Source organism: Pithys albifrons, chromosome 2, assembly GCF_047495875.1.
Source record: "Pithys albifrons albifrons isolate INPA30051 chromosome 2, PitAlb_v1, whole genome shotgun sequence".
NCBI classification, from domain to species: domain Eukaryota; kingdom Metazoa; phylum Chordata; class Aves; order Passeriformes; family Thamnophilidae; genus Pithys; species Pithys albifrons.
Window position 1 is genome coordinate 68,769,286 of NC_092459.1, and position 20,774 is coordinate 68,790,059.

The 20,774-nt window shown below is 38.4% G+C and overlaps 1 protein-coding gene across 5 annotated transcripts in view; it reads left to right on the forward strand.

The window, feature by feature from the left end:
* The window catches only part of MAP3K4 (mitogen-activated protein kinase kinase kinase 4), a 71,931-nt gene that overhangs the window by 49,864 nt on the left and 1,293 nt on the right, over positions 1 to 20,774 (forward strand). For 3 of the 5 annotated variants that reach the window (XM_071549412.1, XM_071549410.1, XM_071549411.1), the window contains exons 16-26: positions 963 to 1,059; positions 1,915 to 2,031; positions 6,237 to 6,337; positions 7,393 to 7,473; positions 8,952 to 9,143; positions 9,802 to 9,872; positions 11,772 to 11,888; positions 13,324 to 13,483; positions 19,441 to 19,563; positions 20,100 to 20,206; positions 20,409 to 20,588. In XM_071549412.1, coding sequence (XP_071405513.1) covers positions 963 to 1,059; positions 1,915 to 2,031; positions 6,237 to 6,337; positions 7,393 to 7,473; positions 8,952 to 9,143; positions 9,802 to 9,872; positions 11,772 to 11,888; positions 13,324 to 13,483; positions 19,441 to 19,563; positions 20,100 to 20,206; positions 20,409 to 20,588 — 1,346 coding nt within the window. The remainder of the gene's footprint in view (positions 1 to 962; positions 1,060 to 1,914; positions 2,032 to 6,236; positions 6,338 to 7,392; positions 7,474 to 8,951; positions 9,144 to 9,801; positions 9,873 to 11,771; positions 11,889 to 13,323; positions 13,484 to 19,440; positions 19,564 to 20,099; positions 20,207 to 20,408; positions 20,589 to 20,774) is intronic. The other 2 variants (XM_071549413.1, XM_071549414.1) reach the window with 1 other exon arrangement.

The following is a 20,774-nucleotide window of genomic DNA, read 5'->3' on the forward strand; positions in this document are numbered from 1 at the left end:
GTGAAATAAACGGAGGTAAATATAAACTGTATTCTGTCTGTAGATACTGTAGATACCCATTCCTGTGTCATGATTAGGAGAAAAGTAAGACTTTCTGCTTACTTTTGCATACCATGTTGAGGGACCTAAACCCACTGTGATCTTAATCCCTTTTTCCAAAGCTGAGGATCCAGTTGTGTTCACACTGCTGCTCTAGGCATGTAAATGATTGTCTCCTGGTGTTTTATCCTGTCTTTTGCTTTTGTGAAACAGCCTATGTCCACCCAGGTGGTTTAGGATATGCTGTCTGGGTCTCCACTAGTGTATTTGTGAATTGTAACAGGACAACAAACACCTGGCCCTGGCATCTTCTGCTTGTCCTAGTTGTGCAAACAAGGCAGAAATTCAGATCACTGAGGTGGACTTATCCTGGCAGAAAGTACTGACTCTTTATCCTGTCCCATTTTCTTGGGGCAGACTGTCATGAGGGGCATCAGTATGAGTAAAATTGTCAGGTGTGGCTTTTTCCACCACTCATCTTGCTTTCCATTATTGTCTGAGAAAGCTAATTCTCATGCAAAGGGAACAGTGATGCTGTTTGTTTTTTTAATTATTGCTTGGTTTGTTCATATTTATTTTGCAATAAGATAACAAATCTTTAATTTGTGAAGTTGAAATAATGACGTTGTAGTTTTAGTGATGCATGTACACACTTTCTAATCGCTAATTTTTACTTATCTGGAGAATTTTCATTATTTTATGGATGAGTTAAATGATACAATAATATGAAGAGTATTAATGCATACAACCAGTGTATTTAAAATGGAAATAATTTGTATTTTTCTTAAAGGATAAGAAAAAAAATGTACCAGTTCAGACTTAATTCTGTAAACTAGGAATTTGTTTTAATTTTGTGTCTTGAAACAACCCTAGTAGATTTTTTCTGACATCTGAACAAATGTGTTCTATTTGTTAATTTGCAGCTGTTCATCGAAACAGTCCCCGTCCTGTGAAAGTGCCTCGTTGTCATAGTGATCCACCAAATCCTCATCTTATCATCCCCACGCCTGAAGGCTTCAGGTATTTAGCCTTAGTACAGCATTCTAACCTCGTTTATCCTCTCTTGGTTATGCTGACTGTCAGTAAGTTGAACACCTTTTCTTTGCTGTTGAGGGCAAAACAAATAGAAAAAATTGGCATGTAAGTAATCCAGACTTTATTGATGTACTTTTAATGACAATATGGTTTCTCTTTCTCTCTGCATGCCCACCCCCCTTTTGTACTGGTGCATGCTTTCTTACTTTGAAGTCATACTTATCCCCTTTGTCTTCCCTGGACACAATGTTGCAATGTAAAGCTGTAATTCGGTGAAAACTTCTGATTAATGAAACTCTTATTTCCTTCCCCACTTTGAACGTCTGTGTAAGTGCCCGTGACAGTGCTTTCTGTAGTATAGCATATATAGAACTTAAACAGGTAGCATTCTGAAATATGGTGGCATTTCTGCATCATTACCAACCTGCTGTGAATAAGCTTGAAACAATGGATCTTTCCTCTTGCATTTGAAAGAGTTGACATGAGAATTAATGCCAAATTAGTTTTAAAAAATTTCAAAATAAACATTACCATACATAAATTTACACAGAGGGCCTTACTTTTCAAGAGGATAAAAATTGTGACAAACTCTACACTTGTTTCTTTTCTTGGAAGTCACTTAGCTGTTGGCAGAAACTAGTACTGCTTTGAAGATGGGAAATTTTTATTTTGAAGATTATTATTACTGCATGTATTGGCAGCTCATGAAGCTTCTGAGACAGAGAATTATTCCATGTACTGCTTGATGTACTCAAAAACTTTTAACACAAGGATCGTCACACAAACTTTCAACTCCAAACATTTTTTAACTGTTTCCTGAAGTTTTCCTTCTTACCACAGCACTCGGAGTGTCCCTTGTGATGCGCGGAACCATTGCAGTGTTGCTGTCAGTCGCCCCGCTCCCGTCGGTAGCGACTCAGCTCAGCCCAAACCTGGCAGCAGTGCAAATGATACCAGGTAGCTCCGCTTCGTGAAGTAGAAGCCTCATCCTACATACATCACCCATATAACTGTCCCACATACTTGCATCCTAGTAGATCATTTGCACCATGCTTTCCCCTCCCATCATGCCTTCCACTGGCTCCTTCATTCATGTTTGACTTGAGCAAAATTGTGTGTCTTGGAAATTGATGATAAGACTGCTTTCAGATTGAAAGTGTCTGAACAATGTGGTAGTTAAAAGCATGCAGTTCTGATGTAAATTACAGATTTGCTCAGTAAATATGTCCATGAAATGAACATATGCCAGTCAGCTCATTGGTATAACTTTACTAAGTAATTAGTATTGATAACTAACACTTAGAATCGTAGAATCACTTTCATTGAGTTAACTAAGACAGAAATAAACCCAAGGATTTGCATTTTATTTCTCTAGTGGTTTTGGTATTGTTATTGTCAGACATATTTTCAAACACAATGTAGTGGCAAATGCAAAATTAAATACAGAAGATTTCAGGAGGATTTTTTTTTAATTATTTCTTGCTATAACTTTGGCTTCTTCAGGTGGTACAGAATAAATGTAATATGAAAGAAACCATTTCTATATCAGGATATGTACAAGAAACAACTCCTGTATTGTCATAGGTGGCTTTGTTTTAACAGACCTATGTTAATATCTTTCTTGTGTTTGGACCTTCAGTTTGGCTGATATTTCAGGCTGTTGGTATTTATTCTTCCCATACCACAGTCAGACCATTGACATATCTCCCAGTTTTACTCCTTCCCACTCCCCGTGCATCCCTGCCTCTGAAAACTGTGCTCTTACATAGGAGTATCTTAGGGTTTTTGGATTCTTTTTTCTACTGCAGATACCAAAAGTTCTCTTGGACAGAGATTCCTATGAATGGAGACACATATCTGACTGTATTACATGGCTGTAGAGAAAAGAACAGGTAGTGAAGGAACAACAGGATTGATGGTGACTGAAGGAAACTTAGATGTGACTTGATTACAAATTGGTTTTTAGTAAGTAGTTTTCGGTTGTTAGCTAGAAAACCACCATGGTTTGATTTATTACCAGATGCACAGCAGCAGCATGCATTAAGCTGTGAAGAGGGAAGAAAGTCATGACTTTTTATATACAATCTTTCCTGCAAGTTTTTTGAGTTTGTTTTTTTGCTAAGATATGACTTGCACCCTGCAGTAGCCTCTAGATGTACAGCTTGTGAGTGCAGGTGTTTTTTTGTTTCATTTTGGTTTATTTTGGTTTGGGGTATTGTTTTGTTGGTGGTTTTTTTTGTTCTTTTTATTTTTTGGGTTGTTTGGTTTTTTCTTTGTTGTTATTTGTTTGAAAATGCATCCTTAATTTTTGCCTTTCAAAATACATGTCTTTATTATCTATCCTTCATGCTTCTGTTTTAAGCCCACTGTTGGAAAAGACAGAGTAGTCAGTAGTGTGCAGCATTTGAATAGCTCTTTCAAGTAACATTGTAGAGGATTTTCACTGAGAGGTTCTGGAAGCTTAATAAGATGACAGTGTGAGGTTAATTAATGTTTATGAATTTGAGGTTGTGGAACTTGTTTACTTGATAGTTAACTTAGTCTTTACACAGCATATAAAAGGGATTTTTTTCTAGGCAATGTACAGCCCTTTGAGCCAAGGCATATTTTTAAAGATAGTTAATTTTCCAAGAGGGATCTAGTTTTTAATAGTTGTAGGCTTTTTTGTGATTTTATACCACTCATTGAAACTGTCAGTTTTATAATTTGACATACTTGAATATGACGGTGTATTCTTTTAATGTTTTCTGTGTGTTTGTCCTACACAAATACTGATAAAAGTGTAAAAGTTGGCATTTTTACATTTTCTTATAGTTCTAGAAGATAGTCATTAGGAAGGAAAGAAATGAGAATTCTACTTAGTTGCAGTCAAATTGATATTGCTTTCATGGATTGTAACATGAAAGTTGCTGTGAATGTAGCATTTTAGCAAATTGTCTAGGCCTGTTTTTTTAAAGACTTGCGTTTTTCTTAGAGCTCTCAGCTTTCACTTTTCTGAGTGTTGTTCATAAAATATTCCATGATTTTATTGTTTTATTTGTGCACTGTCTGGATTTCTAAATAGCCTTTAATACCCTGTATGAGCTAGGAAGAGTTTTTGAAGAAAAAATACCAAAGCAGAGAGAGTATGGAAGCTTTTGGGGACTTTTAAGTGGTTTTGTTTATTGAGGAAGGCAAAACATTATGATGTAATACATTTCTAGACATTTTTTTATTTTAGTATAGTTAAAACACAGTTACAGACTTTAACACATTGCAGTCTTAATTATGGATTTCATTTGTGCTCCAAAAGAGAAATGCGATCTTTTGGATCAAGAAAGTGTTTTCTGTGGTTTTGTATGCAAGGTATGGAGTCCAGCTGCTGGAATAGCACAAAGACAGAACTTTTGTACACTTTCCAGAAACTCTTTATACATTTAGGGATGATTATAAACATTAAATATCTGTAAAAAGTTGAATGTAGGAACTTTGTAAATCAATTGTAATAGGCAGTGCACAGTGCACAAATGCCACCATAGTTCTGGTGAAGTTTTTCTTAACCAAAACAAAAGAAATCAATTTAATACAACTACAAATTAAAAACTCCAAAGCAGTGATACCTGGTTGTTTACATTGAGCTTTCTGATGGTTAGACATTTACACTGTGTTCATGCTAATGACCTGTATAGACGTTTCATTTCTGAGCTAGCTAAGGTTATTGTTCATGATTTTATTATTTATTCAGGCCTGAAGCCAAAATGTATCAATGTTCTTTTTTTCTTTTACTATATTTTTGCATAAAGTGTGCAGACAGTCTTTCTGGACACAAACAAAACATCTGGATGACTAAGATGGGCCTGAAATGGGTTTTAGATACTACATTCAAAGCTATGATGCTTAAGGTCCTCTGTTTAGTTGTTGCCTCATTTTAGAGGTGGTTTAGCTTTGCTTCTTTTAAAGCATTTTGTGCATCAGGAGTTGTTGCTCTGTGCGTGCTGAAAACTACCTTAGCCTCAACTTCCTGAAGAATAATGAGGGTTTTCACTAGTTTAGTTTCAGGTCCTGATCAAACTTAAAAAATCTACTTGGGCAGTATAAGGAAGTACAAAGCAAACATCTTGTGGAGAACATTTGCATGGGAATACAGTTTTAGGTTCTGTTCTTAGGATTATCTTGAACTGTTCTTAGGTAATAATCATATACAATTTCAAAGCAACTTTAGGCCTGTAGGGATGTCCTCTCATAGGTGTGTGCACTTTATGATGCCAGATATTTTTCTTCTTTTTGTAGTTATTAGCTCACAGTGAAGGATTTAACAATGTTACCCATTTTCCAGTAATGTTCAGCTCATACCTCTCAAGCATTATGTTTAAGGAGGTATCAGTGATAATTCTTCCTGATCATACTTTGAAAGGGAACCTTGTCCAAAAGGAAGCTGTGGTAGAAAGACTTTCACAAGAAATTTGTGCTTCTAAAACATGAGTGTATTGATCAATGTCTGAGGCTGGAGAGAAGTTCCTGGAGATCTGAGGATTTAAGTCTCATTTCTCTCAGTACTGCTTTCCTTTCTGTTTAGAATGCTTATTCATCTGGCTCTTTTTCTGAGGCATCTGATTCTACTCCATGCTGTGTGGAAGAACTAGGGCCTCCAAGCAGTCAAGCTGCTGTCATTTTAAGCGTCCTTCCCGCCAACAGCTTCTCTCTTCCCACTAGTGTTGCTGTAATGACTGTGCACTATGCCTGTATTTGCAGTGCACGAGGCACATATGAATTCAGTTACCACCCTTCATCTGATAATGTGGCTCACATTATCACCCAGCTGAATGACTGCTGGTGGTATATCCAAACCTGTACAAGCTACATCCTGCAGCAGCTGCCTTAATAGTATATTACAAGTCATGAAAATGGATTCTGTTTTTATTGGCAACGATAGTTTGAAGTAGTTTATACTTTGGAAGCTTGGGGCTTTTTCATAGAGTAGCATAACTAAAATCATTTGGAGGAAAAATAGCATAGAAGGGGTTTGCAGTTTACCTTTCAGCATCAGTTTTTCTTTCACATTGCTTTCATGGTTTGTATCCTAGGCTTCAGAGGTTCTTTCTCTTTAAAACTGCAGCTAAATTAGCATCACACTAAATAAATACTAATGACAAATTAATTAGTATGATGGCTCTTTTTAACAGGGGTTCCAGTGTTCCTGAAAATGATCGACTTGCTTCAATAGCAGCTGAGTTGCAGTTCAGATCCCTTAGTCGTCACTCCAGTCCCACTGAAGAGCGAGAAGGTGATTGTTATAGTAACAAATTGTGACCTGGATGTCCAGATGATTTATGTCGTTAAGCTGTTTCTCTCTGTTCCCAGTTTTTACCCTTTCCAAATATTTTTTCACCTCATTGAGAATTCTTAGACTTTTAGGCTTATATTGTCAGCAAAAGTTCTGTTTTCATACATATCTACTATTCTCTTGCCTTTCACATTGTTTCTGAATTGTATCTGGAGAGATTTCCTGATGTCTTACTAAGTTCCAATGTTCAAAATGAAATTAGTAGCATGATTTCTAAATTATATAATCCATTTGATAGTAAATTCCAAAACACTGTTAATGAGGTATGAACTGGACCCTTCTGGGCCATGAAGTGTTTTCTGTCCAGTTCTTTATCACTACAGTATTCATACTATGAACACTTGCTGTTACTTGAATCCTGGAAGATGGAACAGGGTATGTGACTTGATGTCCTGATGAGGGCTCCTCCTTCAGCCTCTCTGTATGTGGTATTTATTGCAACAAATATCTTGAAAGATTGTGCAAATTAAAAGGAAGTGCAAAATCTACAGCAAAGTAGAGTTGGTATTGTGGTCATCCATACTGTATTTCAAAGAGAGAAATGGCTTAAAAATTTATATTAAAAAGTGTGGGGTATTTTTTAATTTTTGTTTTTAAGTAAATGTTGAAAATATTGTCTGCCTTGTGCTTATTCCAGTTTTTATGTATCTATATGAACAGGAACTGGCTTAAGTTGGAATGAACACAAGCCTTATTCTAAGAAACCATGGAAAATTGTTTTCCTACACATATGTTGCATATTGGATTCTGAGTGCCCTGGCTTTAAGTGCTTCCCTCAGCTGTGGAGGGAGATCTCTGTTTCTATATAAATTAAATTCTATTTCATAATTTGTTTTCTAAAGAGAAGTTCATTTTTGATTTCAAGAGCATACGTTGCTATACATACGGGGTGTGTTAGTTCTGACATGTAATATCTCAGCTTCTGCTGAGTGTAGTGGCATAATCCTTAACATGAGATAAATGGTGCTTTTGTGCTCACGCTGTTATTTTTCTAGAGCCATTGTATCCAAAAGGAGATTTGAGTGGTTCATCCCGGCGGAGTTGGGAGCTCAGAACATTAATCAACCAGACCAAAGGTAGGTGTTTAGGAGTGTTATAATGTAGTGTCTGTTAAACCTGTTAAAAGGACTAAGAGACTGAATTTTATTGCTGATGGTGAAGAGGTTTTCACAGCTTTCTATGCAGAAAGGAGAAAGAATAAAAGTCTGATGGCAGGTGTAAGATACTGCTAACAAAATCACATGGTGTACACTCTAAGGTGAGAGTAATTCATAAAAGTTAATTCTTTTCAGTTTCTGAAAGATACTAGTAGCATTCTACAAAACTGAGTTAATTTGTTACTGTATAGGAATTGTAGAAGTTTGCTGTCCCTATTCAGCCTAATGATGAGTTGCATGACAGTAGTAGGAAGTACTTCCTCACTTCCTAAGATTTCTCCCCAGTGTGGGATTTTCTTATTTTGGGTGTCTAACAGTGTGTGATCCCACACTGTTTCCTAAATTCAAGGCTATTATAGGGCATATTCCTCTCTGTCCTGCTGCTGATTTTCATGAAACAAAGTAACTTGATTACTTCAGACAGTCCTGTACTGTACAGATACCTATACATGAAGCTTGCTTGCATATGAGGCAGGATGGAGCCTCACGAAACATTAGAAAAAAATTTGTCACGTTAAAAACCAGTCTCATTATGTGGCTTAGGCAAAACACAGAAAGAGCTACAAATTCTTGTTCTGAGATTGAAGTCTTTCCGTTTTGTTTGGAACATAAATACTGAAGTAATTTGAGTTTGTTTTAAACTAGCAAAGAAGAATGAGGGAAACCTTAAATTTCTAGAAGACTGCTGTAATGGGAACTGGTTTTACTGTCCACTGTGAATAAGACAAAGATTTTGACTTAAAATACAGCAAAGCATATTTAGTGTAGAGGAAGTAGTATTACTTATAGGTGGGGAGTAAAATATATCATTTGGGAATATCAGTATGTCCATCTTTTGGATACTGTTAGGAACAGGTTAAACTACTGGTGTCAGCAGTCACAGGTGTGTAATTTCTGTGCTTTACAAGGAGGGGATGAAGGAGTGTGGCCTCACTCCCTAGGATTCTGTTTGAGGACTTGAGAGCTGAGTTTCTAATACCTCTTTGCAATAACAGATGCTATGACTTTTTCAAGAAACCTCTCATATCTCTGTAGAGCAAAACTTTACCTGTTTTTCTTTCCTTAGTGTTCTTAATGACCCTAACATATTTCCAGTCTCAGAGGTTAGTTACAGGTCACATGCAAAGAAGTGTGTTAGATTTCACACATTTAATTTTGTTGAATTGAGTAAGAGATGATTAGGAAATTCCAAGTATTCTCATTTTACCTTAGCTTCATGTGTGTTTCATATGTGATTGTTTCATATGTGACTGTTAAAATGTCCTTTTCCTACGTCTTAAATTAGACTCACAAAATAGTTTTCTTTTAATTTGGGTCACTTCACATGGTATCAAATGGTAACAAAATATAACAGTGAATATTTCTGAGTCAAGGAAATTGTTCATTCCTCTTTTTAGACACTGCTTCCAAGCAAGCACCGATGGAAGCTGTTCAAAAGTCTGTTCAGTTGTTTGAAGAGAGGAGATACAGAGAGATGAGAAGGAAGAACATCATTGGCCAAGTGTGTGACACACCAAAATCTTACGATAACGTCATGCATGTAGGTTTGAGAAAAGTGACTTTCAAGTGGCAGAGAGGAAACAAAATTGGTATGTCTATTGTTCATTTATGAGGCTAAAATATCAAACATAGTATTTTTGAAGGGAATCTAATCTTTGAAAATGATTCCTTTCCACATAGGTAATATCACCTTTACTAAAATGAGAATGTTAAAATACAAAATAATGTTGTAGCTTGGATTTTCTTAATGTAGAACTTCACTGACATTTTCATTGATCAAACAAGAAAAAAGGAGAAGGTTTTGGTTAGAACAATTACATAGATATAATCCTGTGAGATCTGCATGTGTTTAACCCTGTAAAATGTTTGAGTTTTGCATTTGGAAGAACCAGAAATATTAATGGAAATGAGCTCAAACTTTGGGATTTAATTCACTAGTCTTATTGTTGCTTCCCCCATGTGATTCTTTTTCACTGTCTGAATTGGGATTCTGGGGGAAAATCCTTAAGTTCATGAGAAGTTTTCATTCAGGTCAGCCTGTTAAAGTAATGTTTTTACTTTTAATAAGCTCAAATTCAGGTCTATGAATGTGGTATTAGGTGTTACAGTTAAAAGCTACTTGAAGTTTTAAATTAAAATACAGGTAAAGAACATTGACAAGCTGGTTTTGGTGTTGTTTTCTTATTGTAGGTGATGTACCTGTTGCTTATTGAATGTAGTGTAATTTTTCTTATTTTAATTTTGCAGGTGAAGGCCAGTATGGGAAGGTCTATACCTGTATCAGTGTTGACACTGGAGAGCTGATGGCTATGAAGGAAGTGAGTACTGTGTATACAAGAATCACTGCTGCCCTTGTTTTTTATCTAGACTGCATGTGCATGACTTAGCAGGCATTGAGGGTTCCTGAACATTGTTGTCAGCTAACTGGGAAAGAATGGGAAGACAGATTTTTCTTCATGTAGCCACAGCTGCTGCTATCACTTTTTCCTCCACGACTTGCTTAAGCTTTTTCTTTTTTTTTTCTTTTTCAAATTTATAACTATCCATTTCGCGTAAATTTAAATTCAGTGTTTCTTACTAATCTTATAGGGATGTTGTGCATTTAATTATTGCTTGCTTAATATATGTAAACTCCCATTAGGAGAGCTTAAATAATTTTGAAAGATTAGTGAAAACTGTACACAAATTTTTTATTTTACTTTGCAGTGTTTCCTCTCACATTTTATTAGTTCCTTAGAGCAAAAGGTAGGAAGTGTGACATCAGATGTTTTTCAGCCTCTGCTGCAGTTTACGTGAGCTAGGTTGAGTCACAAAACTTGACTAACCTGGTGGGTAGGGAAAATTTAATTTTCAGGATAGGAATAAGTAAAACTATGTAGGCGTAGAGATCCATTTCCCCTACAACACCTTTTTTTTTAAAAAAAAAGAAAAGCTTTAGTTGGAATGCATTTCTACATCTTCAGACAACTGCAAGCATCAACTCTTTGTAACAGTTACCATGCTGGTATTGGATACTACAGCAATTACATTTCATGAGCCTGTTCTTCCACACACACAATGCTTACGTGTTCTCCTGTGTGTGGAAAAGCAAGACTGGACTTGTGCTTAACTTCTTTTACCATACTCATTTACTGACTAATAACACCACTTGCAATTTTGTTGCTATTACATTTTTTCTCCTGATGAAATAACGTATTTTTTCCCCCATCGGTAGGATTCTGTTTCTGGGATTCAGAATTCCTTTCTAGATGCAGGTGCTTTCTACAGATTAGCATGTGTGTGCTCCTTAGGAAGAAGCTCAAATAAGTTCATAAATACATCTTGTTTGACAGACATTTCTCTAATAGGCTAAATATAGGCTTGCATGCAAACTGTTTGCAACTTCCATATGAAAGGCTTTTCTGTATTTCCTTAAGAATAGCTTGGAATTACTATACACAACAATCATAACGCTCTAGCAACCGAAGGAAAAATAAGTGTATTTATTCCTTTAGCAGTTGTCCTGCACTCAGTTAATGGAGCTTCTGCTTTCTACCAGTATGGTAAAAGTAGCATCTTCTATAACTTGCTATTCATTTTGCTTATCTTTGTGTGATTAGAAGCTTTAAATCAGTTTTTCAGAAGACTTTTTTCCTCCTTGAAGAATCCATCACAATATATTGCAGGAGAAGTAATGAAAACCTGTTTCTTTCATCAAAAACTGCCTGTAATTGTTCCGTGCCACACCCTTTCCTTGCCTCTGCCTCATTCTCAATGAAACCCCCAAAGAAATCCCTTAGACTCTCCCCTGATGAAGTACCTGGCAACTATTCTGTCTTGAATGATAGCTGTCACTGGTGTTGCTTTCAGATTCTCCTGTACTCTGTCTATCTGCCACATTTAAGCTAGAAGGCAAACTTGGAAGAGATGTATATGTACACACATGTATTTATACATTTAAGTAACAGCATTTTGCTCTTATAAAGTTTATAAATCATCAGAGTTCTATGTTATTTTTCAAAAAAAAAGTTTAGTGTGCTTTAAGTCTCTGGATGGAGGGGTAGTATTTTGGGGCTCTTTGCGTGATGATGCTATTTAAAAAAAAAGAGACTAAAGTACCTTTTTTTTTAAGCTGTGGGGTTTTGTTGTGTTGAGTTTAGGTTGGGTCATTTTCTTTTTTTCTTTTTGTTTCTTATTAAGTTTAAATAGTAGCAAAATAATGACAATTCTCCTTGCAGATAAGATTTCAACCTAATGATCACAAAACTATCAAAGAAACGGCTGATGAACTGAAGATTTTTGAAGGCATCAAACACCCTAATCTGGTTCGTTATTTTGGTGTGGAGCTCCACAGGGTAAGAAAACGGAAATTACTGGCACTTTTTTGTAGGACAGAGAAAATTTTAAGAAGCTTTGTATTATTGGAGGTTTTATTTGAGAACATTTTAGTCCACCTTAATTGTCTGATTATTTCTGTGAATAGCGATGTGTCTTTTCTCTGAATATTGAGGCCTCTGAAACATAGTTTGGAGGTTTTTGGAAATGGTACATAAACAGAGAAGGCTCACAATAAATGAATTGAGTGAGTAATGCTGGAGCTATTGTATGCTGCTACTATACGGAACTGCTCTAAAAGCAAGCTGTATCATGCATGGTGTGGTAGCTTCTTTGTGTAGATAAAGACTAGACAAGCTAAAACCCGTCACTGTTAGCAGCAAAGGTTGTACTGGTATATTGTGTTGATTCCTGGAAAAACTTAGTGCTGGCATTTAAATCTTGATGCCAGAGGAGTACTGGAATTCAGCTAGCACCTCTTCAGAAGATAAAAACAAATATTCTTACTTGAGCAGCAGAACTACTGAAATGTGTTTTTCTTATGGAGTTGGATTGAGAGTTGTGTGCTGAGAGCCCCAACTTACTCTCTGCTTCCCACATGCTCTTCTCACTTGCACTGTGAGTCTTGAATCCTGATGTCTGGTTGGGAAGCGCTGAGTGGATTTGACTGATATCCCCAATATGAATTAGTTGATTTGCAGATCCACTGCTGGTTTTAAAAGGGAAAAAAGGCTGCTTTCTCTCTGCACTTCACTACTTGGAGACACAAATTTTGGTGTCTGTGTCACTGGGTCATTGGTTTCTCGGACTAGTTTCTGAGAGCTCAGTGTCTTTGCCACCTTTTTATACTGAGTCTGGCTGAAATTGGCTGGGCTTGGAGACAGAGTGGGAACGGTAACCTAACTTTTCCTTAAAGTGAGTATAGAGTTGACAGGGTTGTTAAATCCACAGAAAACAACAAAATACTTGCCCATCCCAAGTAATCAACACATGATAATGTAGGAACTAGGAGTAAGAGGGAATAAAAACCAAGGCCAAAACATTTAGCTTTTTCCCTGTTTTCTAAATAAGTGAAGGATCTTTTTGGATTTCTGTGTAGTGTACTCGCAAGATTTCCAAAGTGTCGTTTGGTTGATGCCAAAGTAATGTTTTTTTATACACTCAAATAGTATCAGTTGTGTACAAATGATGCAGATAGATACGTAGCAGAGATTTTATAGCTGTGCAATAGACTCTATTAGGTTGCAATGTGACAGAGAGAATTGAGTTCTGAACTGATAATTGTTAGACAGTCTATGGTAAGAGATACGTCCATTAAAACATTACACGATACTTCCATTGGTCTTTTCATGGACAGTGAAGGATGAAAGGAAAACTTGATCCTAATTCAGTGTTTAAAAAGAATAAAATATAAAAAACTATACCCAGTCAAATCTGGTTTGGTTCCCACAACAGGAAGAAATGTACATCTTCATGGAGTACTGTGATGAGGGCACTCTGGAGGAGGTATCAAAACTGGGCCTTCAGGAGCATGTCATTAGGCTCTACTCAAAGCAAATCACGATTGCTATCAATGTACTACATGAACATGGTATTGTTCATCGAGACATTAAAGGTAATGTTAACCAGAAAAGGTAATGGTTTTGTTTCAATGTAGTAGATCAGAGGAGGGGGAAGGATGGGGGAACATATTTGCAGATTTAGTGTGCATTTATCTGTACAGTCATTAAATGTATAAAGCCTTCCACTAACGTTTCAGTTTATGAGTTACTGGATAGTTATGTGCTGGGTTTTTTAAATGTAGATCATAAAAAATGTTCACAGTTGTCATTTCAAACTCATCAATTGTGCCCATGATTTATATGGTTTCTCTGGAGGTTGTCGAGTTTGGACAATTGTTAAAACAATCTTAATTCTTAGTCCTTGCGTTTTTAGTAATAATTTACCTAGTTATGTAATGCTGGTTTTCTTCTTGTCTGTGCAAATAACACTGGCGTTTTTTGGAGCTGACAAGCAGTGTACAGTACTAGAATTGTGCACTGGAACTTTTCCTTCTAATTCCATTTTCCCAAAGAGTTTTAGGATTTCAGATGAGTAGTTGAATAAACATAGTAATTGTTAAAGGAAGTTAAAGGGATATCTTAAAATTACTTATATTGTCTTTTTTCTTTTCTCCATACATTTTATCTTCTCATGCCTGGCTGTCAGTATTTGCTTACAAATGAGCAGATGTGAACTACAGTAACTAAAGGGGTGTTGATTTTGGCATGTGTTTAGGGCACTCAGTGTCAGTCCTCATTCCAGGTTCCTGTTTCTTTTTCTGCGCCTTCCAACAACATCCTCCATGTCTAGTTGTCTTGGTTTTGTTGGTCTGGAATACTTTGCTCACCAATGGCAGAAAGTGAACCAAAGGCAGGGGAAACAGTGCACACAATGTGTCCTGCAAATGCTCATTTTATGGCAAGGCAGTGCAACCCAACGATGCTGGGTTTCTATGTCCCTCTTGCTCACAGGGTTTTGAATCACTGCAGCAGTGTAGGAGGTTCCCACTTGCTCTTGGTCCTTTGGCCTCGTGCTTCTCATTTGGGAAAAGAACTATCTACGATCCAGAGGCCTTCCACCCAGGTAGGCCACTCTTGAGTCAGTTTTGGCTTTTTTTTCCCCTAGAAAACTCCCTCATTCCCATTCTCCAGCAATCTTACCTTTTCTGGTTCTCCTTCCTCACCAAAGTTTCTCTCCAGTTGTGAATTCCCCTTTGTGCTTTTCACGGTGCCCTCCTTTGCCCTTTTCTTGATCCTTCCACATCCAGGTTTTGCTTAGCTGGATTACGTTCTCCTGGAAGCTTGTGATTACAGTCCAGGGCTGGACAGGGATTTCTTTCGTGCTGCTCAGTGTCATTGCTGATATCTGAATACGTTTCCAAATAGGTCTTCTGCTCTTTAGGAAAATGCATGAATTGAGAAAAGCTGTTTAACGGAACTGTAATGGTGTATTATCTGAGGGCATTTCTCTTGCTATGGGTTCCTCATGTCAAATGTTGGGGTGCTTTTTAAGAGTAACCGCTGTTACAAACAGAGGGTCACTGCAGACACATCTATGTATAGACCTTCCTGAAACTTCAGGATAGAACATGCAGACAGACCACAGAGAGTATTTTTACAAAGGGTATCTGATGTTGCACTGGAAGGCTTTTGTTCTCTCTCCTTTTATGCTAGCATTCATTGCATCCCCAAGTTTTCAGGCTAACAGCAGTAAAAAACACTCTGGTTTTAATTTTAGGTCTTGTGTAGACAGGTACTCTTATTTTTCTTATAGGGAAGAATGATATGTCATTCAGACTGTTCAGCCTGCTTTCCGATGAAAATCTTGCTGTCAGATCATGTTACATCTCTCATGGTCAGTTTGCTAAAGATTACTGTGGATCTGTTTCTTCTAGCAGCAAGTAAACAGTTTTTACAATAATGGCTTATCTGCATCTCACAGTGTCTGCCAAGTACCTTGTGCTCAAAAATAGTCTTCTGGTTAGTAGTGTCCCCTTGTGCCACTGTTGTCTTTCAGGTGCTGTTGTGGCATCCAGATGTGTGAGGGTGAAACATGAAGCAAGATACAGCTGCCAAGAACCTTGGTTTGCCCCAACCTGTAGTTGTGAGGACAAACTGAGGGTTATTTTGGCTGGTTGTTACATTTGGCTGCACAGTTTTTGCTTAATCTGCATCAGTATGAAAAGCAGGTGGTGCTAGTATGTAGCAGAAGTTAGTCTTTTGGGATACTCTTTTAATCTCTCTTCTGGGTATTGAACCTTAACCCCTGTGGCTAACCAGTTTCCTTGGCTGGAATTACTTCACTCTTTGTCAGGAAGCTGTTCTGCACAGTGGTCAATGATGGCATATTTAATGCTGAAGGGAACCTATCTGTGTTCGAGCTCTCTGTTCTAGGTCCAGCCTCAGTATCAGATCCAATGTCAAATTTGATCAGATTGCTCATAGTTGAGATATATGTGTATCTCCAGGGATGGAGATGCTCTGTTCCTGTGACTGACCAATCCCCATTCTTAGAAACATTTTTTTGATACTTCCCTGGAATTTGCAAAGGTTGCTGTGGTGTTCATTGCCCCATATCATTTTACAGTGTGCCTTTGAGGAGAAAGTCTGTTTCCATGTTCTTGATACCCTCCTGTTACACAGTCGAAAACCACAATAAATTCCCCCACATGCGTGCTCCCTCAGGCTTCCCTTCTTCAAGCTAAACAAACGCATCTTGCAGCTTCTTCTTGTATGGTGTGTGTCCCAGCCCTCTGACCGTCTTCATGCTGCTCTCCTGGGTCTGCTCCAGTATGTCATTGTCTGTCATACTGGGGAACCTAAAAAGAAGACACAGCATTCAAGGCGTGGTCTCACACGTGCTGAATTGAGAGGAATTATCATTGAGGCCATGCTTGGTTCATTCTCTTCAGGAGAGAAGGGCATATTCTGAAGAGTGTTTGGAGTAGTGTTTTCAGCGTGAACACAGAAAATGAAGGGATTGTATCAGGAATGTGTGAATGAGATGCCCCAGGCCAGAAAGTCTTCATCAAACTGCTACTGTGTTACTGTCTTCTTGGTAACTTTGTTGTTTGCTTAGAACTGCTGCCATTCCAGTCTTCCTGGTGAGCACAAGGCAAGGAAGGTCATTCAGCAGGAGATGGAAAACTGTTTAACAGGAGACTATGGACATGTCATGCTTTCTAAGAGTATGCAAGAGCTGATTTTTCTCATCCAAGAGTAGAACTTGCCCTGCTTGTTTCTTGAATCAATTTGACTGCTGCACTGCTTAAGCATTGGCTAAGGAATGTCTGTGAGCTGCCTTTTTTTCTGGACTTATGCCACAGCCTTTAATGAGGCTTTTGGTCCTGCTCCTTGGACTCACAGGATTTCCACCAAAACCTTTGAACTATCATGCTAGTGCAGTTTTCACTGTGCATACTGTCGGGCTGATTTGGCAGAGGTAGAGGGCATGAAACTTGAGTTTAAATGCTTTAGTCATGGCTGTTGTTGTCTTTAGCAGGAGTACAGCTTTTGACATTGGCTCTTTGTTTGCAGTGTCCCCAGAAGGTTTTGTGGTATAACAGCAGGAGGGCTGGGCAGAACTGGGCAACCTCTGGCCTCTGACTAGTACATTCAGTGAAGATGCTTTTGATAGCTTATGTGTAGGGGGAGAGGAGAAACAGATGGGAGTGTGACACCTTTTTGCTGTTTTAATCATGGTCTCTGGTTTTATTTTCCCTATTAATCTTGCAGATATGGTAGGAATTTTGTTCCTTTCCCAGTACCATTAACTTTCAAAGGTAAAAAAGCATCGGTCACCCTCAAAGTACTGCCCTTTTGTCTTCTCTTCTCTGACCCAGGTCCTGCTGGATTCTGCTTAGGTTTTCTTTAACAAGGAGGCTGTTTTTAAAGACTCCTTCCAGAGTCTGGTCTTGGTTTCTGAACAAGCATCTTAAAAAACAGAGGCTTCAGCAGACAGTGTACCAGTGGAAGACTTACTCAGCTGACAGAAAGTGTCAGCAACATGAGTCAAGTGCTGTCTCTCTTCTTGGTGAAACCGGTTTAGTGCTTCTACCCATTTGACAGTTCCAAGTGCATTCAGGGAAAAGGGCTAACAGCAGCTTTCATGGTAACACTTATGCTAAATTGTCCTTTTAATAAAAAGTAATGACAAACTTTGGTTTGAAAGGCCTTGGAAGTAGGTTCTGAACTGTATGAAATGAAACTGTTCCAATAGCAGTACATGTACTCAAGAGAGAGAATGTTGCACTTCAGCAGTGCCAGGCTCCACCCACTGTAGTAGTTGGAAACTGCTTTGTACTCTTTCCTGAAATTTTTGTGGTGCTTTCTTGAGGAATGGAAACCTAGGTTTTCCAAACATCCTTGAAAAAGTGTTTGCTAGTGATGGCCATTTTTCCTAAGCTCTCTGGGCTGAGTACACCTATTTTCTGACAAGCAACTGCTTGGAAATCACTAGAAAAGCTGTTGGCAGTAGTTCAAAGGAAGATGAAGCTGTCACTTTTCTAATGCCAGGACTCTTAGTGACCCATCAAGCTGCCTTCTTGAACTGCTTCTCTGCGTTTCTATATTCTCATTCATTCAAGCTTAGGGATGGTCTTACCCAGCTCCATTACACATGCCCTTTACTGCAAGGTGACTCTGGACATGTGTGTCCCTCTGATAGCAAACTGTAGAATCCACACAAAGAATTCTGGAGTATGTGTAGTATTCTGGAGTATTTGAATGATGCAAGTGGAAAACCTATGGACATAATGTGCAGAAGAGTTATATTCCCTGAATATTAGTTCTTCTTTCAGAACTTGCAAAAGCCTATAGTAATTAAAGGTTGGAAGGTATTTTGCTTAATGGTTTTGCTCCCCCTTTAAGTGCAGTTCTGTGTAACTCCTCTTGGACTAAATAGTTATCAACCATTCTTAGAGTAGTTAGCCCTTTGAGAAGCAGGCAGGATTTTGGCATCATTGACCCTGCACTGCCTTTAACTTGAGCTTTTTGAGGATTCTTTGTATTTTTTATGAGTATCTTGGGGGTGCCCAGCCAAGCTAACTGGAAAAGGTCATTGACTAGGACAACATAACACAAAGGAGGAACAGCTAAGGACTTCTGCACTGACCAGTGTTCAAGGTGGAACAAAAGTGAGAACGTTTGGATAGTTTTACTCACATGAGCCATTTTTGAATGAATCTTTTGTATGACTTGGGAAGAGGCTCTGTGTAATGAAATCCCCAACATTTGCCTATTCCTGGAGTAGGTGTAGCTTTCTTCTGTGTGTACCACCTGTTTTTCCTCAAGAGGGATCACAGCTGAAGCTCTCATTCTGCCAGGTGATACTTGCAGTCGATTCGCGGTTTCATTCTGATACTTGCAGAATCCAGCTTTTGGCCTTTCAGGTGGTTGTTGAGAGCAATAAGGTCTCCCCTGAGCCTCGTTTTCTCCAGGCTAAATAACCCCAACTCCTTCAGTTGCTCCTCATAGGACTTACTCTCTAGACCCTTCACCAGCTGTGTTGCCCTTCTCTGGACTTGCTCCAACCCCTCAATGTCCTTCTTGAAGTGAGGGACTCAGACCTGTTACTTGAAGTGCAGCTGCAGTTCAGGACCCTTACTTGGTCCGGCTGACCACACTATTTTTGATGACAAGTATATCACCTGTCTTGACTCAGCAGAACTGAAAAGATGCCTAGTGATAGGTATGCAGCAGTGGCCTCTGCCACAAAGCAGTTTTTTCAGAGTCTAATGCTCACAAGGAGAAGCACTGGAATTCCTAAAGTCCTGGAGAAGTCATTTCTTGTAATGGGCTTGTATGAAAAGTTGTTCAGTTTGAACACTTGTCAACTTCCAGTGGGCTTTGTGATAACACTGACCAAAACATCTTTAATGCTGTCATATTCCACACTTAATCCACAGCTAAAGATCTAAGTGTGAATTCAGCTATTATCCACTGTGTAACTGCCAAGGGTATATATTAAGAAGCCCTCATTCCTCAGTTCAGCTCTGGTTTAAACAAGTGTTACTCTGTTTGTGTTTCCTAGGAGCCAACATCTTTCTTACCTCATCTGGACTGATTAAACTGGGAGACTTTGGTTGCTCAGTGAAGCTGAAGAACAATACCCAGACAATGCCTGGAGAAGTGAACAGTACCTTGGGGACTGCAGGTAAGGAAGCTTGTGCTGGGCAGGTAGTTGTCTACTTACCTTAAAATATACCTCTGCCAGAAGTTTGTGCTGGAGTTAAACCATGTGTTTCAGGAAAACTTGGTTTTACCTTAGCTAGTTGTGCTTTGTATCCATAAGCCAATCAATGAGTGAATGATATAACAAGAGAGATAACACTGTATTTGTCTGGTAACCATAACGATGCCAGAGCTTGTGTTTTCTGGGGTTTTGTCTGTCTCTGCAGTCTGAAACAGTACTCTTCTTACTGAACAGCTGCTTTTAATCTGTTTTCAAAAAATGGCAATAACAGAAAGCATGTACTGTAGCAGCATTTTCACTATCACTTTTCAAACTGAAAAACAGTTATGTTGCAAACATGTCAAAGAACAAGAAGCTAGCAAATGGCAAAACTTGGCAAGAAAAACTGAGTAGTAATTCATTACAGATGTATTAAAAAAGTTTACCAGTTAAGTCACTTACTGTATACCGTTCCTTCTGCTGTATGAACTGATGATGTCATATGTGATGTTTCAAAGCGTACATGGCTCCAGAAGTAATTACTAGAGCTAAAGGAGAAGGGCACGGACGTGCAGCAGACATCTGGAGCCTGGGCTGTGTTGTTATAGAGATGGTCACCGGCAAGGTAGGGATATTTCATGTATTGACGACATGCAAAATGTTTTTAGCAGTTTCTCTGCAAAATCTGGCCCCACTCAGCAATTTGTCATGCGTAAATCTGCAAGTTCTGGGGTTTTTTCATTTCCTTGAGTACAGCAATATATGCTCTAGTGGATAGTAAGTTACTCACTAAAGCATGCACTTAGCAATGCTGTTACCTGTTGCAGAGGCCTTGGCATGAATATGAGCACAACTTCCAGATCATGTATAAAGTGGGGATGGGTCATAAGCCTCCTATTCCTGACAAAGTGAGCCCAGAAGGGAAAGACTTCCTTTGCCACTGCCTGGAAAGTGACCCAAAGATGAGGTGGACGGCCAGCCAGCTCCTTGATCATCCCTTTGTCAAGGTTTGTCTGATGACTTCGGCTACAAAAACTGCAGATGGGAATTCGAAAAGTCTTTTAGTTGGCTTGTTAGCAGCAATGCCACAAGGCTTGGTATCGTGGTGAGGGGCTCTGGTATCAAGTTGATGCTGTCCAGAAAACATGGTGTGGCAACTTTTCAGAAGCACATGTGATAATTTTAGCAAGCAC